This window comes from Ambystoma mexicanum, chromosome 3p (assembly GCF_040938575.1).
Source record: "Ambystoma mexicanum isolate Mex_15411 chromosome 3p, UKY_AmexF1_1, whole genome shotgun sequence".
In the NCBI taxonomy this organism is placed as follows: Eukaryota; Metazoa; Chordata; class Amphibia; order Caudata; family Ambystomatidae; genus Ambystoma; species Ambystoma mexicanum.
The window spans coordinates 187,853,085-187,875,178 of record NC_090925.1 but is presented as its reverse complement, the minus strand read 5'-3'; the positions used below and the strand labels follow the sequence as shown (position 1 = coordinate 187,875,178).

At 48.8% G+C, this 22,094-nt stretch overlaps 1 protein-coding gene across 1 annotated transcript in view; it reads right to left on the bottom strand.

Annotated features, from left to right (window-relative positions):
* LOC138580226 (centrosome-associated protein CEP250-like) overlaps nt 1-22,094 on the bottom strand; it is a 1,782,457-nt gene that overhangs the window by 1,515,766 nt on the left and 244,597 nt on the right. The window contains exon 9 of the mRNA XM_069650593.1: nt 443-548. Within this exon, the coding sequence (XP_069506694.1) occupies nt 443-548 (106 nt within the window). The remainder of the gene's footprint in view (nt 1-442; nt 549-22,094) is intronic.

The window sequence follows — 22,094 nt, the reverse complement described above, 5'->3', positions numbered from 1 at the left end:
CCAATGAATTACCCCCATCATTATATTCATTAAAAATCAAAAAATCTCAGGCTATTTCTACCTTCACAGGTGGCATTCTTTTACGCACCTATGGGCTCATCATCCATTAGAAGGGGGAGGCTCCTGCCGTCCATTGATCACCCCACCAGAGCGAGAAAGGACTTTGTCAGAGAGCCAAAATTAAATGTAATATACAGTTTAAATAAAGTGTGGATCCTAGCTGTGGCCGAAAATAAGACATTATTTACATTACACAACCTACCTGAACAGGACCAAGTTAGTAATTATGGGGCAATTGTTTTTGCATTTCCAGCCTTGAAAGAGCATATAGAGGATGCATCCCAAGAAGTTCCGAAGACCACCCAGCATAATGGAACTGCAAAGAAACAGCACAAACATGCTCTAGACAGAAAAATCAACCCCTTTGCTCCCCAGGACGCACCAACATATCCAGCGTGTCCAGTGTGTTGGTGAGCAGCCTTTCTGTTTCTTCCTTTTCTGCATTTTGCCTCTGCAACTGCGCGAGTGAAGCAGACAATCCTGCAACCCTGGGTAGGCAGAAAGCAACAAACAAAAAAACAATGTTTAGAGGTCTAGCATCACCGCCAAATGGTGCTCATTACCCTGTGTCAGTATACCACATCACCTACAACCCCCCTCCGCCCACCTTCCCTCTGGTGACTCGCCTTATATAGATAATGCCCCATCAGCTTTTTGTTGTTGAACGCCGATCCTCAAGGGCACATAAATGTCAGCTATTCCAAATAACCAGTAATTATTTAAACAATTCCCATTATGGTGAATTGTATGCAAATGTAACTTTTCTGGATATCCTGAGAACTGGGGAAAAATGTGTCCTGAGAACTGAACTTAATAAGGCTGCAATAATTGTACAGTGTTGTCAGTCATATGCTTCTTTGTGTACATTATTGTGAGGGATTGCCAACTGGCAAGGGTATAGAATCCCTGGCTTTTTTATTTGTGTTAATAAAATAATGCAGGTAACTCCATCTCAGAAAGGGTGATATGTCGACCAAACTCCAGAGCATAGTGTACACCTATGCCCTGCTGCATCCGTCTCCTTGATCTGCAGCTCCTACTCTTCAGTGGCACAGAACAGGATAAACTTTGCATGTGCCATATTTGACAGCTGCAGTGACAGCAGAGTCACTGCAGACAAAGGGTTGCATTTAAATCTGCATTTCTGATCCAAAACCATAATAATTATGATGAACTATACAAGTCTGGTGGTAGGGTAATCTCTAACTAGCCATACCTTGGTTTTGGTGTGGGGACTGCTCGTGTACACATTTATTAAACCCTCATAAGATTTGTATCACACACGTCAACACTGAACAGTAGGCAGTCATTAAAAGGCTATTTGGATTCTAGTCATACTTCTTGTCTCTGTTCAGCCAAATGGACAAGGGGCAGACTGGGAAGGTAGACTAAACCCTTTGATACCTTGGGGAGGTTGTGTAACACCTCATCAGCCAAGGAAACGTGTAGAAGGAGCTCTTTTGGGAATTAAGATTCAAAGTGGTACACCCACAACAAAAAGGTCTGCTCCACAACAGGGTGTTCCGTACCAAAGGGCCTTTGAATCGTTGAGGCTTACAGCTGGACAAAGCAAATGGCTGGAGGAAGGGTTCCTCCATTTTCGTTTTCTGTGGGCCTTTCCCTTCCGTCTCCTTCAGAAGCAAAGCATTCTGGGTAAGATACAAGAAGGCAAAAGTCACTGTAACCTTAAGAGGTATTTGACCCGTAAAGAAGATTTGCTTTTAACCAAACCCGGGAGGACTTTTGCCTTTATAAGGAAGGGGTCTCCCGCTCCTCCTTTGATCCGTTTCCAAGAAGAACAGAAGAATTTGTTTGGCCCCATTTGGGAGAGCAGTACTTGCCAAAGTCCTCCTGTTGTAAGGTGAAGGAAGGTGCTCCAAGGCAGAGACCAGCAATGTTCCCTAGCCATCCCCAAGGAACATTTGGGTTGACTGCTGTTGGACCAAGACCTGCATTCTCTGCCAACTGCATTGCGCTGTAGGTTAAGGATTCCTGCAGATGCCAGCTATCCTCCCCAGAGTGGGAGCGAAGAGAAAAAGAACTATTCTTTTCCTTGATCCCCTGGATTGGGACTCACAGCGGAGAAGTAAAGCAGCCGGATTCCTGCACTGCACAGCTTCAAATCGCCATTGAATCGGAGTCAACCGCGTTTGAACGCCTTTGGACCACCAGGACCCGTGGTGATGCTTTTGGCTCTCCTTTCAACCACTGTTGCTGTATTCATTGAAACGGCTTGATGCCTCATCGTACCAAGCAGAGCATGTCACCTGTTCGGCTTGAACAACCAGCTCACCACTGTTGACTACTTCAAACCACTACCTCTTTGAACATTGCATCAGACCATCAGGGTCACAGCTTTCAACCACCTCAGACCTTGACTCTAACTGCTCACAACATCGCATAATTGGTTGACCCGACGCAGTGGTTACCAATTTCTTAAACCGACATGACCTTCGATCTAATCCGGATGAGTGCTCCAAACATCATGGCTCGAACGCTGCCTTCTAACCGGTTACGTCAGATTTTTAATTTCTATGCCAAATCTCCTTCACCTGTGATGAATCCTATGGAGTAATCACTGATCCCAAGCCTAGGATCTCCTCCCATGTGGCCAGGGGAATGCAGCTGCTATCTGATCCTGACCCTAGGGGTGTTATTATGAGGGGGATTACATAGGAGGAGATGGCCATCAGGGAAATTTGGTGACCATCGGGAGAGACACAGTATTCTTCTCTTAATAATGAGGAAGACCCTATCATTCCTAAATTCCTAATCGTGTATTGACATTTTACAAGTCCCTCCCATTGCAGGACCCAAAGAACCCTTTCTGCAAAACACCCTAGGTAGAATAACATTCACACATCACGTACATTCGACTCACATGTAACATCTATTGTCTGATGGTTTTATCCTAAGTAAGGGTCCCAAACAAAATACCATTACACACAATGCACATTTTACATCTCCTATTTCTGACAATTTTGACTCAAACAAGTATTCAAGGCAATGCAGTTTTAAAAAGTCTAAAACTACTATGGACTCCAACTCCCATTAAACCTCCAGTACTGGGAGGCGGAAGAAGAGAAAGGAGTTAAGGTGGAAACACCAAGCTAAATATGCAGACCAGTTGTTGTAAAGGAAGTCAGCCGTGCTGGACATTTAAAAATGATGTGCCTTTCTAAATTGTCAGCGGAGGAAGACAGCGCAATGCAGAGTGAGTGAAGCAGGAAGCCGAACCGGAGACAGACACGCGAAAGCGAACTGTGTGGTCGGAAGCAGGTGCTTCCTGACGAAAAGGCGAGAAACCGTGAGAAGCACAGCATGTGCTGTAGGTGAATCGCTGAAGAGCCGGCAGCAGTGGAGAGGCTGTCAGACGCAGGCACAATGAAGAGCAACAATGCCACCAGCAGATGAAGGAGAAGCCAGCGGAAGAACCGCAGGAGGGTCTGCAGAACAGGAACCGCTTTCCTGAAGCACAGACTTTGCTGCAGCCATACGCCATAGCTGGAAAGCCAGCAAACACTGGTGAATCTGCCTAGAAGCATTGGAGTCCCGGGGCTTACCGACAGGCGTACAAACAATTGGGAAATTATTTTGAAAAACAACCAAATTATATCAAGACAGAATGTACACAATTCTCCATATATGAGAAGTTGATATGGGGAAAGTTGGAGTACATATTGTTATGAGCAAATGAACATGAATGAAGCAATTGAAAGGCAAGGGGCCTCATTACGAGTCCGGCGGTAACCGAGCCAGAAAAACCGGCAGGTTACCGCCAGGCTTGTATTACCATTCCGCCTCTGTAATTCCCGGAATCACCGGGGCATTACAACACCGGTGACCCGGTAATTCTGGAGGCAAAGTTCGGTAAATCGCCATTCCCATGGAGTCCGGTAGGACCCCATGGGAATGGGGAAGTGGAAACACCGGCACCATCTCGTGATGGTGCCGGTGTTTCCACGTCTGCCTGCGGGCGGGTGGTGTTAAACCCGCCAGGTCAGACCTGGCAGGAAGGACACCTCCCGCCTGCAGAACGCGAGATCAGCCGGTCCAGAAACAACGGTGGTGGCGGGTTTACTGCCACCGTTATTTCCGGACCGACTGACTCGTAATGAGGCCCAAGATCTCTAAAAATCTTCACATACGAGATGTCAATATTGGGAAGATTGGAACAAGCATTGCCACAAGCCAATGAACACGAACAATGAAGTTAATAAACAAAGCTTGAACAAGTCTGTATATATGACATGCCAATATGGGGAAGTTGGAACAAGTATATTGGAATCAATAATGTGTATACAGTGAAAGAACACAACTGTGTTCTACTTAAAGAGAAAGAACTGAAAGATGAAAAAAAGATTGTAAGAAGACCTGGTGAGAGAAGTGCATCAGGCAGTGAGCCTTTGGGGGAAAGACCTGGCATGAGAATACACCAGGGGGATCTACCAAGCAGAGAGAGGGATTCCTGGCCGGGGAGTATACCAGGTAATACATCTAGAGTTGTGTGAAAGAAAAATACATTGTGAAAAAGGTTCCTGGCAGGAGAGCACACCAGGAGACCATCTATAATAAGTTGTTGCATAGAAGATACAATTTGCCATCTTTGAAGACACCATTGCTTGGGAAAAGAGACACTTTGCCATCCTTAAAACATAATTTCCCAGAAAAGAAAGTGTTAGATGAAAGATATTTCTTATACTCTTAAAAAACCATTGTTAGAACAGAACATTTTAAATATTCTTCCTGAAACAGTTCAGGGGAAGGGAATCAACCCCTGGATACAAGGATTGTTTTGTAGGGTTTTCATTTACCTTGTAGCTTTTTATTGTTTTACCTAATTTGGACGAGACACAGACTAATCCCTAGTTTTGATTTCATAGTCAGGGAAACTCTTCAGGGTAGGGACAGAAAGGCCTTCATCCAAAACTTTTTATTTTAATAAAATGTCAATGTTGAAAACATGACAACTTTGTGCCCGTCTCTCATTTCTGACTCCTCACAGACCCCCAGTACTTTTTGCTGGACTCATGGATTTTTGTTGGTCTGTTCTCCTCAGTGGGCGCCTTTTTCCCACCCACTCATTGTTTGGCTCCGACTATGGGAACCCTAGTTATTTCTGTACTTATTTTTATATAGTATTGCTTTACTCCATATTTGCTAAGGCATCTGTAATTTTCTTTTGAAGCACAGAGCAACTTTTGTGCAGTGTTGCTGGGAGCCCTTTGGGCTTCCTTTGTTATTTTCTACTTTCCTTGTGAGAACTATTGTTCCCAACAGTAGAGGGATACTTTTGATCCTTTCTACATTTTATATTGTGAGATCAGTAAACAAATCCTTATGTGCAGTGCTGAGGGGTTACACTATCTCCTTTCTCACCGCTCCTTTAACATTTATGTTACAGTGACAAGCATACCTGAATGACTGGTGGCAGTGGATGTTTTCTACCCACTTTTGTGCAATTTGTGCCCGCAGGCTGTGTTCACAGCGCTGGTAATGTACATGTAAGGTGTTTCTCGCTGTAGTGTTACTTTTATTTATTTCTTCCTGTGAGAGTGAGTGAATAGCTACCTGTAGGAGACCTGGGTATGGGAGGGTAACACCTTACTGCACGCATGTGCCAGAGTTCTGTATAGCCCAAGGGGGTGAGATGGCCACCAGGAGGGAGCTACCCAGAGAGGGCTCTTGCAGGGGGGGGGGGGTTGCCCTGCTAATCAAATAAGATAGGGTGTGAAAGACCAATAATCAAACATACTTCTTTGTTTTATTTGCGCGGGGGCCCACTTTTGTTTTATATAAAGACAGTGGGTAAAATCAAACGATACATACATTGGGTCTCTATCACACCATTAGATCCCTGACAGAGTTGCTCCCATCACGTACCCTTGTATGAACGTTTCTCACATGCTAAATAGATAACTCTTCCTGTCACTAGTCTCTCTTGTGACAGAGCACTTTCACCTTTGATAAATACATAACATTACTGATCACAGGTATCCCCTGGGAGCAAACATTTTCTCATGTGCCAAATAAATAACTCTTTCTGTCACTAATCTCTCTTGTGACAGAATGCTTCCACCATTGGTAAATGATTAACACTTCTGGTGAGAGAACGGTGGTAGCTAGAAACAAACGGAATACGCCCCCCCCCCGACCGAATGGGTCGAGGTGAGATTCTGGAAAAGCGGAAAGAGGAGGAAAACAAAAATCTACCTCTGCACCACCATGCGGGGAACACCACTAAGAGTACCCAAGCACTTTTGGCCAAGCAAACCAAAATACCCGGCCCGCGGGTAAAACGAAGCTGTCCCATGCAGGGTCGGGTATCCTCACTGCACTTCGGTTCTCTCCTACCTGAACGGCCCCAGCTGGAGTGTCAGCAGAGTAATGCCTGTCCCTACTCTGGCTTGCTCTCTTCTCAGTCCAGGGTGGGGAAGAGGGAGAGCAGCCAACCACCGATAGGCCACGCCTATGGTCACTGGGGAAGGAGTCCGCGACTCGACAGAGGGCCTCAGTGCCCACTGAAGAAGTCTGGGCTTCCGCCTGGTTTCTCCTCTCTCCCCGCTCTCTCGCTGCCATCCTCCTTCGGGCTCATATGCCCAAACAGCGCTACCATTTTCGCTCACTAGCAGGGGAGCTCTCTCAGCAACTGAGGTGAAATCACCTCATACGTGGCCCCGCTGGTGGAACACACGTTAACAGGGTCCCGTAATTTACGCGCCCAAAACCACAACCGTGGGGAGAGTGGCGGATATATAGAAAGGACTATGAAATCACACAGCCTGCCCCTGAACATGGCAGTGAGCCCTTTTTATGCTGTGGGGTTTACACACAGAAGGGTCACCATTGACCCAAAATGGAGGCTGTATTCTTTTTGCCATTTCTTGTGTGCTTGCTCTTGGTCCTTCTGCTGTACTGGGTGGGGGAGGTCCAGGTTTGACTTTGGTCTTTGGTGGGAATCCTTTTTGAAGCCTGCCGAGGCTCCATAGTGTCTGTGAAGACAGGAAACGAGGGAGGAGTTTGAAACTCTGCAGTGTTTGGTCTTCTGGCATGCCTGCCTGGAACTCCAACGAGGAGGCTTACTGTCCTGAAAGGACAAGCACCCCTCAAACCTTTAATGTAGCATGAGTGCTGATTGATTGGGTTCCTGGATAAATGTTTTAGATCATGAGGCTCAAGACAAGTCAACCACTGGAGCTGAATTTTATGAGGAAGAAGAAGCGAAGACGCCTGTAGCTACTTCCAGTGACTGGAGATGACTTCTGAGTGACAGCTGCTATGCTGACCCTTTATTACATGTGACAGAGGAGACTCAAAGAGGACGCTTCCTTCCCTTGGACTGGTGGGACCAATCAGTCTTAAAACAACTTATATTTCGAGCCATCCCACGACAAGCTGTGACCTTCCTGGGCTGCAAAGTGCCAATACCCTTGGACCTCGAGTCCGAGTGCTGTGCATAGTCTTATGAAGAACAAATCTGTCTGAAACTTTGGTGGACTCCTTCCGGACCTCCAAAGGCAGGATTTCACTCAGTGAAGTCCCCTCACCAGAGTGCTGGACTGAGAAAGCAAGGGGAATCGTTCGGACGACAACCGTTCCTCATCTGGTGTCTTGAAAAGAGCGCCAAAACCACAGAGTCGCGAGAAGCAATGAAGAATATTTTGCTGGCAGCCTTTCCACTCTACTGATGCTGCAATATGCTATCCAGTGTCCTTTCTTTCGTCTGAAGACCAAGAATCCAGTGACAAGGTCCTGTAGCTGCTGCTTCGTGAGGACATCCACCTGCATCATCATCTTTGCTGCTAAGGTACTGCGAGACTCGAGGTAATACTTACCAAGAGTCGTTCTGTCGCTCCTGTGTGGCTACATGGTTCATTTGTGTGGTTGGGAGGTCGCCCATACAAGTTTGCCCAGGCCTAAAACTGGAACTCATTCAGGGAGCCTTCCACAAAGTCCCTGAACCCTTTTACCCACGAAAACCATTACGTACTTGCTCTAGAAGAATTCCACAGGCACTCTCTACTTTTCTTCAGCTCAGCTTGTGTTAGGCAGAATTATATGCAGTACCCTTTGGGAACACCACACACAATTAAGACTACAAATGACAGTACAAATTCACCTTTGGTACAAGCCTGTACTACACAGTAAAGTGGTAGCGATGGCTGAGCAGCCAGACTTATCTCAAGAGCAAGTGAGCTGTATCAAATAGTTACAAAAAGGACACCAATTACTATGATTCAAACAAACACTGACTCAAGGTTTCCAAGTAAAAGAATATACATTTATTTACGCTTTAGTTATATAACATTTCACTATCATAAAGCAGTTTAAAAATCACAACCTTAATACACCACACCACTCCCAATAAGTTCAAGAAAAGTTAAGCTCACAAAATGAAGTGGGAGCAAAATGGCATTCCAGCAATTTAAAAGGGAGGGAAAGACAAAGTTAATAGAAATTGAACCACACCAACAGGTAAGTATTCAGGGCAATTGAGCAAGAGGAACTACAGTGATAGGATCACGTAGAAAAGGCTGAGGGCCAAAGTCAATGAGTCAAAAGTCTTTTGCTCAGGATCACGCGGTTCAGGGTAGTTCACGGTAAAGTTCGTGCCATGGATTCCGGACGAGGTTGGTTGGTAGAAAAGTTAGTTCAAAGAGAAGAGAAGGAAAGCCCTCGGATTGAAGAAAGATTTCAAACACTTTCACCGCGGCTGAATGAAATGAACAACCGGATTTGCACAGTACCTTAAAACGGAGAAGAAGCTGTAGCTGAGGCGCTCTGCCATACAACCAAAACTTTCAGTAGTAAAGATGTATACTAGAAGTTGGAGTTCTGTGTTGCCAAGTAGAGTCTTATAAAGTGTTTTGGGTGGACCTCACAAAAAACTCCCAAACAGAAACATACAGGACACACAGCGAACCAGCACGACTCACTGCATCTGAACCTGGTGTGACCTGCAAAGACAAAATCCTGCACCTGATTCAATGCCATCTAACCAGCCAAGAATTAATAAAAAGGTACTGTTGAGAGTCCTAGATGCCTGGTCCCCTTCTGGGACCCTAGTGACAGACAACCCACCTCATTTGCACCTTTTTCGTCAAGTGTAAGTGTGTGGAAAGAGGAGACCGACACACAGGTAGCATGATTGTTGCAAAAGACTTATTTGTGAGAAAAATAAAGAAAAATCCCTACCTGGTCCAATCACTAAGGCTTAGTTACTTACCTGTAACTGTATTTCTCCAGCATTGGTATCTTTCATAGATTCACAAGCTTGAATATTCCCGGTCGTCAGACTGCGAATCCTCAGTGATTTAAAAATAAGGAACAAGTTACTTACCTGTAACTGTTGTTCTCCAGCATGGGTCTGGCATGGATTCACATGCTCATGAATATTCCCCGTCGTCAGGCTGGGAATCCTTGGTAAAGAAAAAAATCAGTTTCACTTCTGAACTGTCTTTATCCTAACCACCGGTCTCTGGATCATACTGCGCCCAGCCAATGAATGCCCTCTACCTAAGCCCCTCCTCTGGCAGCCATCTTCAGATTTGGTAGCACGTAAAGTGGCAGTAGGACCAAGAGAAGAGCCGCAGAGGGGTAGGCCAGAGGGTTCGCATGTGAATCCATGCCAGACCGATGCTGGAGAACAACAGTTACAGGTAAATTACTTGTTCCTTCTCCAGCATGGGGCCTGGCATGGATTCACATGCTCATGAATAACAAATACAGAGCAGTAGACACATGCACAACCACAGGAGGTGGCAAGGCTCAACATTAAGCATTTCAACATCTCAACATTGAGCATCTCTTACCTCCTCACCAGGCTCACCTTCAAGCGAACAGGTTGCGCAGCACTGCTTAGCAGACTCTGGACTCCTCCCTGGAATCCCGGTTGACGCAGTAGAATTTCGTGAAGGTGTGCGTCGACCTCCACGTAGCAGCCCTGCAGATTTCCAGGAGGGGCACACCAGACAGGAACGCCGTAGTTGCAGCGATCGCTCTGGTCAAATGGGCTCTCGGACGGCCAGGAAACGGTCGGGTTGCCAACCAGTGACAATGGGTGATGCAGCCGGAGAGCCACCTGGAAGTGGAAGACTTGAAGAGGGCCTTCCCTTGGTTCGCAGGGCCAAATTTCACAAACAGTTGTGACGTCTTCCGAAAACTCTTTGTGTGGTCCGCATAGAACTTCAGCGCTATAGCCACATCCAGCGAGTGCAAAGTCCTCTCAGCCGGTGACAAAGGCGTCGGGAAGAACACGGGTAACAGCAAGGGCTTGTTGAGATAGTCCGACTGCACCTTGGGCATGAAGGAGGGGTGCGTACGCAGCACCAACTTTGTCTCATGGAACGTCTAGTAAGATGGTTTACAAGAAAGGGCCTGGATCTTTCACACTCGTCGTGCAGAGGTCATGGCCACAAGATACGCTGTTTTCCACAACAAAAGTTTCAGTGGCGCAGAACGCATAGGCTCGAACAGAGGATCCATGAGCCTAGTCAGCACCACATCGAGCTCCCACTCCAGGGCCAGAGCCCTCACCGGCTGGAACAAACAGAAAAGTCCTTTGATGAACTCCTTGACTAGGCAGTGTGACCATAACGACGCCAGTCCCAGAGTTCTGGTTTAGCGGAAGATAGCCGCCAGATGAACCTTGATGGAGGCATCTGCCAGCCCCGCTTTGGCCAGCGACAGCAAATATGGCAGCACCTGCGGAGCCGTAATCCATAGAGGATCGATTGTCTGTGCACGGAACCAGACGCGAACCTCTTCCACTTATTTCCGTAGCATTTCAGTGTAGACGAAGCCCTGGCCTTGGTAAGCACCTCCTTGCAGTCCGCCGGGATATCGTATCCTCCAAACTCTAGCGCTGCAGGAGCCAGGCCTGCAAGTTCAACGACCCTGAGTAGTGGTGCAGGATAGCGCCTACTTCTCTGTCGAGAAGATCCACGGCCGCAGGAAGCTTGACTTGAGGGGATGCAGACAAGTCCAGAAGGTCCGGGTACCATATCTGTCTCGGGCATGCAGGTGAGATGAGGATCATCCTGCACCGGGACCGTATGAGTTGATTGACTAGTCGAAGAAGCAACGGCAACAGAGGAAACGCATACAGAAACAGGCCGTCCCAGGGGAAGGATAATGCGTCCCCCATGCTCCCCAGCTGGGGGAAACCTGCTGGCGAACCTCCGGCACTTGGTGTTCGTCGCAGTCGCAAACAGATCGATCTGGTGATTGCCCCATCGACGGAACAGAAGATCCACTTGATCCTGCCGAAGCTCCCACTCGTGGCAAGAGTGCAGCACCCTGCTGAGGGAGTCGGCAATGGTGTTCTTCACTCCTGCTAGATGCAATGGGACGAGGAACATCCCCTGGGAAACAGCCCAGTGCCATAGGTCCTGCGCCTCTCTGGAGAGTGCTGGGGATCTGGTGATCTAGTGCTTCCGGATGTAGAACATTGTGATGGTGTTGTCCACGAAGACCTGTATCACCTTGCCCTTGAGTGACGGAAGGAAAGTCTTGAGGGTCCAAAACACTGCCCATAGCTCTGGTACTTTGATATGCAACAACTTCTCCTCCGGTAGCCACAGGCCTCATGCGTGGAGACCTCCAGTGTGAGCACCCCATCCCGCCAGGGAGGCGTCCGTTGTGACCGTCTCCTGATGAGGTAGGGTCTGGAAGTCTGTGCCCGCCGACAGATGTGTGTGGACTCCCCACCGCACTATTGCTTGACTGAAATCCTTGTTGAGAGAGATCTTGTCCTCAAAGCTTCCTGATACCTGGATCCAACGGGCATCGAGGAACTCTTGCAGTGGCCGCATCCGCAGCCTGCACAACCGAATACGGTATATGCATGACGACATCATGCCGAGAAGGGACTTGATGGACCTCACCCTTGCGATCTTCAGGGTCAACAGCCGTTGTACCTTGCCCCGGATGGCCGCTATCCTCTCCTCCGACGGAGACGCCAGGCATGACACTTTGTTGAGTCGAGCCCACAGAAACAGCGTGTCCTCATAGATGCAGCTGCGTCACCACTGGCGCCAGGCACTTGGTGAAAACCCTTGGCGCAGACTTCAATCTGAAGGGAAGGGCCTTGAACTGATAATGTTACCCTTGAACCACGAAGCGCAGAAACATGCGGTGTCCCTTGTGAATGGGGATGTGAAAGTAGGCATCCTCCAAGTCCAGCGACTATAGGAAATCCCCTTCTTCCAGCTGTCCTAGAACATGCTGAAGGGTGACCATCCGAAACTTTTGGGATATGATGTACTTGGTTCAGACGGCAGAGGTCCAGAATGGGTCTCCAACCGCCAGTCTTCTTCTTGATGAGGAAGTACCAAGAGTACACTCTGGAGCCCCGGAGCCTCTTTGGAATGAGCTCAATGGCGCCTTCTTCAGCATGGCCCACACCTCCAGCAGAAGCTGAGGGACGTGGTTTTCCTGCCTGGCCACTGGAGGTATGCGAGGACACCGTCATTGGAATTCCTGGTTGTGTCCGTGGGCCAGAGCGTCCACCACCCAGCGGTCGGTGGAGATGGACTTCCACACGCTGACGAAGTTCGCCAGCCGGCCTCCCACCGGGGTGCGCAGGTGGGGGCCCGACGACAGGGCCAGTTCAATCTTGCTTCGTCACGGTTGTGCCGCCATGGGGAACTTGGCGACGACGGCAACCTCCTCCGGACTTGCTGCGGCCCCTGTAGGCCTCCTGGGCCAAAGAGCGGGACGGTTGACGGTAAGATGATGAGCTTCCGCCGAAGCCCTTCAAGGAACCATGGGCTTTCCCTCTGGTGGTCAAAAAGGACGGCCGATGCTGTTGCAGCATGCCCAAGGCACAAGCCGTCTCGGTGTCTGCCTTGATGGCCTGAAGGGACTTGTCCACGGTCTTTCCGAACAAATTATCCACGTCGAAGGGCATGTCCAATAGCCTCGACTGCACCTCCTGTCGAAAGATGGTGGCCTTCAACCATCCCCGCCGAAGGCAAACGCTGTTGCCCATTTGGCGGAATCCTGTGTCGGCAATGTCCGTGGCCACCGTAATGGCATGGTCCGATGCCACCTCGCCCTCCTGCAGAATCTCCAGCGCTTCCGATCTCTTGTCATCGGGAATGAAGTCCAGAAGGGGAGCGATTTTAAACCAGAGCACCCTGTCGTAGCGCGCCACAATGGCAAGGGTGTTGGCCGCCTTGATGGTCGTCGCTGCCGATGTGATGACTCGTCATCGCATGGCGTCCAACTTCTTCCCCTAGCTGTCCAGGGGGTGAGGGGAGGTCGCAGACACAGCCGAGCCAGAGGATTTCTTCCTCGCTGCCGCCGAGACTGCTGAATCCGGGGAAGCCTGGGACCTCAAAAGCTTGGGTGCAGAGTATGGAACCCTGTACTTCTTTTCGTACCGGTCCCTCTTCGAGGACGGGTTCTTCATAAGGGACAGCACCTCGTCCCAAATGTCGTTCAACAGAGGAATCAACAGAGGAATCGCTTGGCATTATGTTGGGCCCCAGTCACCGGGGTGCCCTCAAAGGTCTTAGAAGACCGCTCAGACTTCTTGTGGCTGGCGGAGGCATGCTGCCAGGACTCACCCATAGCAGCGGCCTTGGCCTGGAGCCACTCGGTAAGTCGCCTGTGTCAGTCCTTCATGGTGTGCCCGACCATATCCTGGAAAATCGCACAGTCTTCTTCCACAATACCAGTGATTTGATTGTTAGGAGAAAGACAGTTCAGAAGTGACACTGAAACTAATTTTTTTCTTTACCGAGGATTCCCAGCCTGATGACCGGGAATATTCATGAGCATGTGAATCCATGCCAGACCCCATGCTGAGATTATATATATATATATATATATATATATATATATTTTCCCATAGAAAAAAGGCAATAAGGATTGGCCATATATATACATATTTTCCCATAGAAAAAAGGCAATAAGGATTGGCCATATATATATATATATACATACATACATATTTTCCCATAGAAAAAAGGCAATAAGGATTGGCCATTATGCCTAATAAGACAATCACGTGTGTAGTCCCTCCACCTCACTTTGGTCCATTATGACCCCAACCAATGAGGTGGCAGGGCTTAAGCTCCACCCCAGGCAGCCATCTTCTGATTTTGAGCCGTATAGAGACCACATAAATGAGGACTGCCGGGCCTTGGAGCAGGCTCTCAGGGGAGGCTGGTGGGCGCTTGTGAATCTATGAAACATACCAATGCGGGAGAAGAACAAGTTACTCTCTTACCTGGTAATGTTCTTTCGATGGGATGGTCCGACGACATATTCCATATCTATGACAGTAATCACCACAGCTGTGCTGCTTCGGAAAATCTTTCGGCGTCTGCGTCCTGCGTCGATGACGTCGATACGCCGCAGTCGAGGACCTCCTCCGACGGACACGTCACTGGATGTTTTAAGTAGGACGCACGACGCCCGTAGCCTCATTTGTAGTTTTTTCCCCAGAACGTGTGACACCAGTCTTCTGCCAGTCTGACCACACAAAGCCTTGCGGAAACCTAAGCTGCAATCGCATAAGAAATTCTGTAGCGGGGAAGGCGGGAGGGAGCGATATGGAATAAGTCGTCAGACCATCCCATCGAAAGACTGTTACCAGGTAAGAGAGTAACTTGTTCTTCGAGGGGATTGGGTCCTCCGACGTATTCCATATCTATAACAGACTCCCAAAGCAGTACCAATGCAAGGAGGTGGGGAAAAGAATTTAGCAAAAGAAATTTAGAATGCCCAATTAAATTGCGGAGCAAAGGACCGCCTTGCCAAAGGCCAGATCCTGCCCACAGATGTAATCGAGGAAGTAGTGACGTATAAAAGTATGGACCGAAGCCCAGGTGGCTGCGTCACAGATGTTACGAATAGGAACACCCCTCTGTAGGGCAGCAGAGGCAGCCATGCCCCTGGTAGAATGGGCCTGCAAGCCGACCCAGGGGTCCTTACCCGCCAAGCGGTAACACTCAGAAATAACCAGAATAATCCAGCGAGACAAAGTCTGCTTAGTCACATCTTGTCCCAAACGCTTACCAGCGTAACCAATGAAGAGTTGATAGTCCACTCTGACCCGGGACATGCGTGAAATATGAAAGCTTAAAGCTCTCCCAAATGCCGGAAGAACAACCTTCTGGCCTAAATGAAATTCCGACACCACCTTCGGAAGAAAGGAAGGACGAACTCTAAGGACAACCCTGTCCTTATGAAATACAGTGAAAGGTGGCTTAACTGAAAGTGCGTGTAACTCACTCACTCTGCGAGCGGAAGTGACCGCAACCAAAAATACAGTTTTAAGATTTAACAGTCTCAAAGGGCAAGAATGCAGAGGCTCAAACGGAACACCCATCAGAAACGTTAGGACAAGGTTCAAATCCCAACCGGGCACCTGGAAAGGTGACGGAGATAACGCATTAGTGAGCCCTTTTAGAAACTGGGAAATGAAAGGAATTTTAAAATAAGAACACTCTTAAGACGAGCGCTTAAATATGGACAGCGCCGCCAGGTAACCTTTAACCATACCCACTCGCAAGCCCCTGTGGGCTAAAGAAAGCAAAAAAGACAGAACCACAGGAATGTCACATGCAAAAGGATCCACTTTCGCCAAGGGCAACGGTACAGGGACTTAGTTGCGGCCCTTCTGGCTGAAAGCAACACCTCCATCACGTCTTCAGGGAGGTCCCAATCCTTATACCTCAACCTTTCAGAAACCAAGCATGAAGGTTGAGGGATCTGACCTCTGGATGGAGAACCTGACCCCCCTCCCGTGAGAGCAGATTGTCTCGGTAGGGAAGACGACGTGGAGGGCAGATGGACACGTCAAGAAGGTCTGGGTACCACGTCCTCTGGGCCCACGCCAGTGCAATGAGGATCATCCAGAAACCGAACATTCGTAACCTCCGCAGCACTTGCGGGATGTCGGGGACTGGAGGAAACGCATACAGCAGTGGGAAAGACCACTCCACCACGAACGCGTCTCCTAAGGCTCCTTTTGGAGGAAATTCCCACGAGCAGAACCTTTCGCACTTCCGGTGGACACTGGAGGCGAAGAGATCCACTTGAGGGGTCCCCCAAAGGGCAAATATCTCCAGGAGAATCTCCTGAGCCAACTCCCACTCGTGAGAGATCACGCTCTGCCTGCTCAGAGCATCCGCCGTCTCGTTTTCGTCTCCGGCCAGATGAACTGCCGAGATCGGAACTTCCTGCTGGATTGCCCAGAACCAGAGCTGCATCGCCTCCCTGCACAGAGGAAGTGACCATGCCCCCCCTTTTTGTTGAGGTAGTGCATGGCCACTGTGTTGTCCGTCAGGATCAGGACATTCTTTCCACGCACAGTCGGCAGAAAAGCCTTCAGGACAAGCCTGACGGCCCTCAGCTCCAACAGATTGATATGGAGTCTGGACTCCGACAGAGACCAACGACTGCTGACTGTCAGCTCGTTGGCATGAGATCCTCATCCTGTGAGCCCCCTTCATCAGATTGCCTCTGACGGCCCACCACAGAAGATGCTTGGCGACCGAGGACGGCACCTGAACAGGGTCCGACATCCAACCGGAGGACTGAGACCACTGGAGCTTGAGTGCCCATTGCAAAGATCTCATCCGCAACCTGGCCTCTGGCACCAGAAGAATACAGGATGCCATGAGGCCGAGCAATCTTAAGAACTCGAACGCTGGGAGACTCTGGGCAAGTTGAAGCTTGTGCACCATCTACTGAATGTGATGAGCCCTCACCTGGGGAGGAAAACACTGCCCCAGGGACGTGTCGAGCACTGCTCCGATGTACTGGAGCCTCTGAATTGGCGTCAAATGGCACTTCTTTAAGTTGAGGGACAAGCCCAGCTTGTGGAGGGAGTGGCAGGTGACTGACAGATGATCCAGGACGTGCTCGGGAGAGCGCGTCCTGATCAACCAATCGTCCAGATAGGGGTAGACGTGAATCCCCCCTTTCCTGAGATGCGCTGCCACCACTACCAGGAGCTTGGTGAAGACCCTCGGGGCGGAGGTCAATCCGAACTGCAAGACCCGAATCTGAAAGTGCGAGTCGCCAACCGCAAACCTCAGGTACTGCTTTGTGCTTTGGATGGATCTGCACATGAAAATAAGCGCCCTTGAGGTCGAGACACACCAACCAGTACTGAAGTTGAAGGGCCTGGAGGACTTGGGAGAGTGTAACCATCTTGAACTTGTCCTTCCTGAGGAGTTTGTTCAAACCGCGCAAGTCCATGATGGGTCTCAATCCCGTCTTTCTTGGAAATCAAAAAATAAGGGGAATACATCCCTTGTTCCTCTCCGCTACAGGCACCAGTTCTATGGCGCCTTTCTCCAGCAGGGATTGAATTTCCTGCGCAAGGAGCGGATCCGGACTCCTTGTTAGGGAGAATTCTCTGTTTAGGCTGAATTTCCTAACCTAGTGAGTCCCCCAGCAGCTTTGCTGGATTTTTGGGGTTTATTTTTTCTCCTGCCAAGAGTGCGACTCTTTTACCCTCACTCTTGGACATGATTTGTGTATTCCTTGGACTCTAGATGTGTTTAATGGGCTATGGGGTCTTTTACTCCATAGGGCTTCATGTGTTGTTGTGATGTGCGTTACACAGCACCCTCAGTGCAGTAACACAGGGGTGTCATAGTGACCCCCCAGTATAGACTCCATACACTGGGACTGACTACCGTCTCCTAGGGCATGTAAAGTCACCATTGACTTTACTAGTCTTGAATTCTGAACAGAACCAGTACAAACCATCATATTGTGGACGTACTGGCTGGGGCAATTCGATTGCCCCGGGGTCTGTTAGTCGAGGGGGCACGTCTCTGTCCCCCCTGATCGAGTTTTGGCTGGTGGCAGTGGATACTACTTTTTATATTCAACCGCGAATATTTCTCTGTGGGATTTTCCCATTGTTCGAGGCTACTATCTTTATTTATTTAATTACGATAGTCTTGAACATACCGCTGGTTTATTTAATTATTATTAATTCTCCGGTTGGTATTTTTTGCCAAGACTCGATTCTAAAATGGCGTTTGTGTTCTCTTCTGTGACTCCAACCCAAGTCGAGCCCTTTGTTCCACTTTTTGGCGAGCTTCTCCACAGAAACCTCCAAAGGTGGTGCCACTCTGTCTGGGTACCACAGGGGGTGTGGGAGGGGGTTTAGGCACCCTGGACTGAGTTACCTTGGTAACTGGCCCAAGTGGTGAGCCGGCCGGCTCACCACTTAGCATGTTTGAGTGACAGCTAGGCTGAGTGAATGGGGGTTTTCTGCATAAAAGCAGGGCTTTGGGGACTGGAACTTCAGAAGTCGCCACAGGACCTGAGAATCCGACGAGGGAGAAGCTGAGCCGACCTACCACAACGACACCACCGGTGGAGCCCTGCAGACTCGACTCACCACTTCCCGACGACATAGAAGATCTCCCGGCTGGAGAGGCTTCTTCCCCTGACTGGCGGGCACAACCAGTTTACCTTTCTTTCTTCGCACCCCAGCCCGGTTTGTGGTCGAACTGCCCGTGCCAAGCACCCCGGCAGCTGGATAGCCACTCACCAATGAACCGCGAATCACCGGACCGCTCCTTGTACCTGAGAAACTCCGCGGCTGGTTTCTTCCCTGGCAGTGCAACGGACTCCTGTCTTCCTCCACGACGAGATCCTCTCCTCCCCCGGACGAAGCACCGACTTGCGCCCGCTGCCAGGAACAACTGCCCCCGCTGGAGCGTTCTCATCACTTTAAGGTACCATGTCCGCCAGGCCTCCCTTTCTAAAGATTGCTACAAGGTCATAATAACCCCTTAACCTTCTGGACTGGGCTGGCCGCCTTGACCCTCCAACTGGTCCATTTCTTTGGTCCAACTCCTTTTTGAACCTCTACAAGACTTTTGTGCACTGTAACTGTGTGACCTTGGACACATTTCGTTTGGATCCTCTGAAGATGGATCCGGCCTCTTGAACTCGAACTTCACGGTTTTACTTTGCCTTCCTCTCTTGTTATGTTCTGATAAAAGTGTAGGGATCTGTTTCAACTTGTTCTCTGCTTTTCCCTCCCTTTTTAAAACAAACTATTAGAGTGCCATCTACGTTAAGCGTTCACCGCTGTCTGAAAATAAGTGGAGCTTTACTTAAGACTTGTCTAATATTCTTTTTAAGGGAGTGTATATCTTTTAGTGACCGTGTTTTTGAATTGCTTACTATTAGTGTCTGTGTGTTTTTCTAGATGTAGTTTTAAATAGATAATTATATCTCTTTTACACCAAGCCCTGGTCAGTGTTTACTTGTTCTACTGTGTTCTCTTGACCTATCGTGAATACTCTGTATACTGCCTAACTCTTCTCGAGGGAAGTTTGACTGCTCAGCCACAGCTACCAAGTGAATCTGTGTGGTACAGACTGCTACCAAGTGGGTTTACTGCCAAACACCTGTAGTCCTAAATCTTTTGCAGTGGTCCCAGAGGGAACTGCACAGGTTTCTGCCTAACACCAGTGACGTCGGCCGTCGGAGGAGGTCCTCGAGGGCGGCGTATCGACGCAGAAAGATTTTCGGAAGCAGCACAGCTGTGGTGATTACTGTCATAGATATGGAATACGTCGGAGGACCCAATCCCCTCGAAATACAGTTACAGGTAAGTAACTAAGACTTCTCCAGCATTGGTTCTTACATAGATTCACATGCTTGAATAGCAGTTAAGCATGCTTTACATGCAGTTAAGCATGCCAAGATGGTTACAGTCTGAAGTTTAAACTTCAGAATCCATGAGTATAGCAACTTCAAATAAGCCACATATACCTAGGGAATGAGGGAGACATAGGCTGCTCCTACCTTAAGCAAACAGGTGGTGGAGGACCACCTGTCCAACCCCGATTCCCTGTCGGTGTCTTCTGTTAAGCAGCAATGCTTGGAAAATGTGCCTAGCGTGCTCCAGGTAGCCGCTCTGCATATGTCCTTTATTGCTACTCCTGCGTGGAAAGCAACAGACGCTGCTCTACCTCTGGTGTGATGAGAGGTCGGAGGTCCTGGGAGCGGGTTACCCTTGGAATGAAGCAGTGGCTGATGCAATTTGCCTCCCAGGATGAGAGACCTTGTTTGGAGATGCATTGTCCCTTACTGCGTCCTGTGAACGCCATGAAAAGATGTGGAGAGGTACAAAATTCATTGGTCCTTTGTATATAGAATTTCAGGACTTGAGCAACATCTAAGGAGTGTAGCGCGTGTTCTGCCATTGAAGTGTGGTTGCTGAAGAATGTAGGCTGCACAATACTTTCTGAGAGTGTCATTTTAGAGACCACCTTAGCTAAGAAAGGAGATGAGTTCTGAGAACAATGCAGTCTTTCTAGAATATGGAGAAAGGAGGTTCCGTTGAGAGCGCCTGGTGTTCGCTGATCCTTCTAGCCGATGTGATAGCTACTAGGACAGGAATTTTAAGTCACATTTATGGATGGGCTCATAGGGTGCCTCCATGAGTGCAGACAAAACTGTGTTTAGGCTCCAAGCTGTTAACGGTTCTGGTGTTGGCAGAAAGGAACGTAGCAATCCCTCGAGAAAGATTTTGACCACTGGGTTAGTAAGTAATGAAACTTGACTAGGGCTTGTTGTGTAAGCTGACAAGTGTACTTTAATGAAGGACAAGGGGAGACCAGATTTCGCTAGATGCAGCAAATATGGTAACACTTGCTCCACTGATGCCGTAAGCGGATCTATGTGTTAAGTTTCACACCATCTAGTGAAGCGATTTGTGTTTCTGACATGTGTGGTCCAGGTGGATTGTACCCTAGACACTCTAATAATGTCCCAGCATTCCGAGGGTAATGACAGGTTAGCTAGTTTTCGCTGTTTAGGAACCATGCTTTGAGTGACAGCCTCGCTGGGTCGTGGTGGAGAACATTGTGGTTCTGCTGTGTCAGCAATCGCTGATGCGGTCTGAGGAGGATGGATGACTCTTTGGAGAGGGGAAGGAGGGTTGGGTACCAAATCTGTCGATCCCACTCTGGAGCAATGAGTATCATCTGACATGGTTGCTCTTTCATCCTGTGCAGGACTCGTGCTATAAACAGAGTTGGTGGGAATGCACACAGGAACTGCGCCGTCGAGGTTATCGAGAATGCGTCCCCCAGTGGCTGAGCATCTGGGTATCTCGAGGCAAAGAGGGGGCATTTCGTGTTGCAGCTGGTGGCAAAGAGATTGATATTAGGGTGTCACCAAATGCGAAAGCCCAGCTGAGTTTCTACCTTGTCTAATTCCCACTCGTGGGATGTCGAGTACTCCCTGCTTAATTTGTCAGCTAGGACATTTTGTCTTCCTGGAAGATGCCCTGCTTTCAACTGGACCTTGTGTTCCAACACCCATGATCAGAGTTTTTGTGCCTCTCTGGATAGGATCTCTGATCTTGTACCCCCCTGCTTGTTGGTATAATGCATGGAGGTTGTGTTGTCTATCTGTCTGTCTGTATCGCGATTACCTGTCCTGCTAGTACGGGTAAAAAGGCTTTCAGCGCCCTGCAGATTGCTCTGAGCTCCAGGACGTTGATGTGGAGTTGAAACTCTTGGGTTGACCATGTGCCCTTTGTCTGAAGCTCTGCTAGGTGTGCTCCCCAGCCGGATAGGTATGCATCTGTCCTGAGAATAAGTGTAGACGTGGGTGCCTGAAATGGCATAAACTGTGTCAGATTTTGTGGATTTCCCCACCAGCAAAGCGCTTTGTGAAAAGCTGGTGGAAGTTGGACATCTTCCCACGACCCGCAAGCTTGAGCCCATTGATGGTCCAGGGTCTCCTGTAGTGGCCTCATCCTTAGCCTGCAGTTGGGTATGAGGAATATACACGAGGACATCATGCCCAGGAGAGACTTGAAGGAGAATTCTGTGGTTGTGGTCTTGCTGAGAAAACCAAATCAGTTTTAGCATCGCAGATATTCTGTCTGTCGAGGGCCACACTCTGGGGATGGAGGTGTTTAGTTCTGCTCCCAGAAAGAGCGCTGTTTTGGCTGGTTCTGGGCAGGACTTGCTATTGTAGATGAAAAAAAATAGAGTCTTGAGTAAATTTGTTGTCTTTGCGAATTGTGG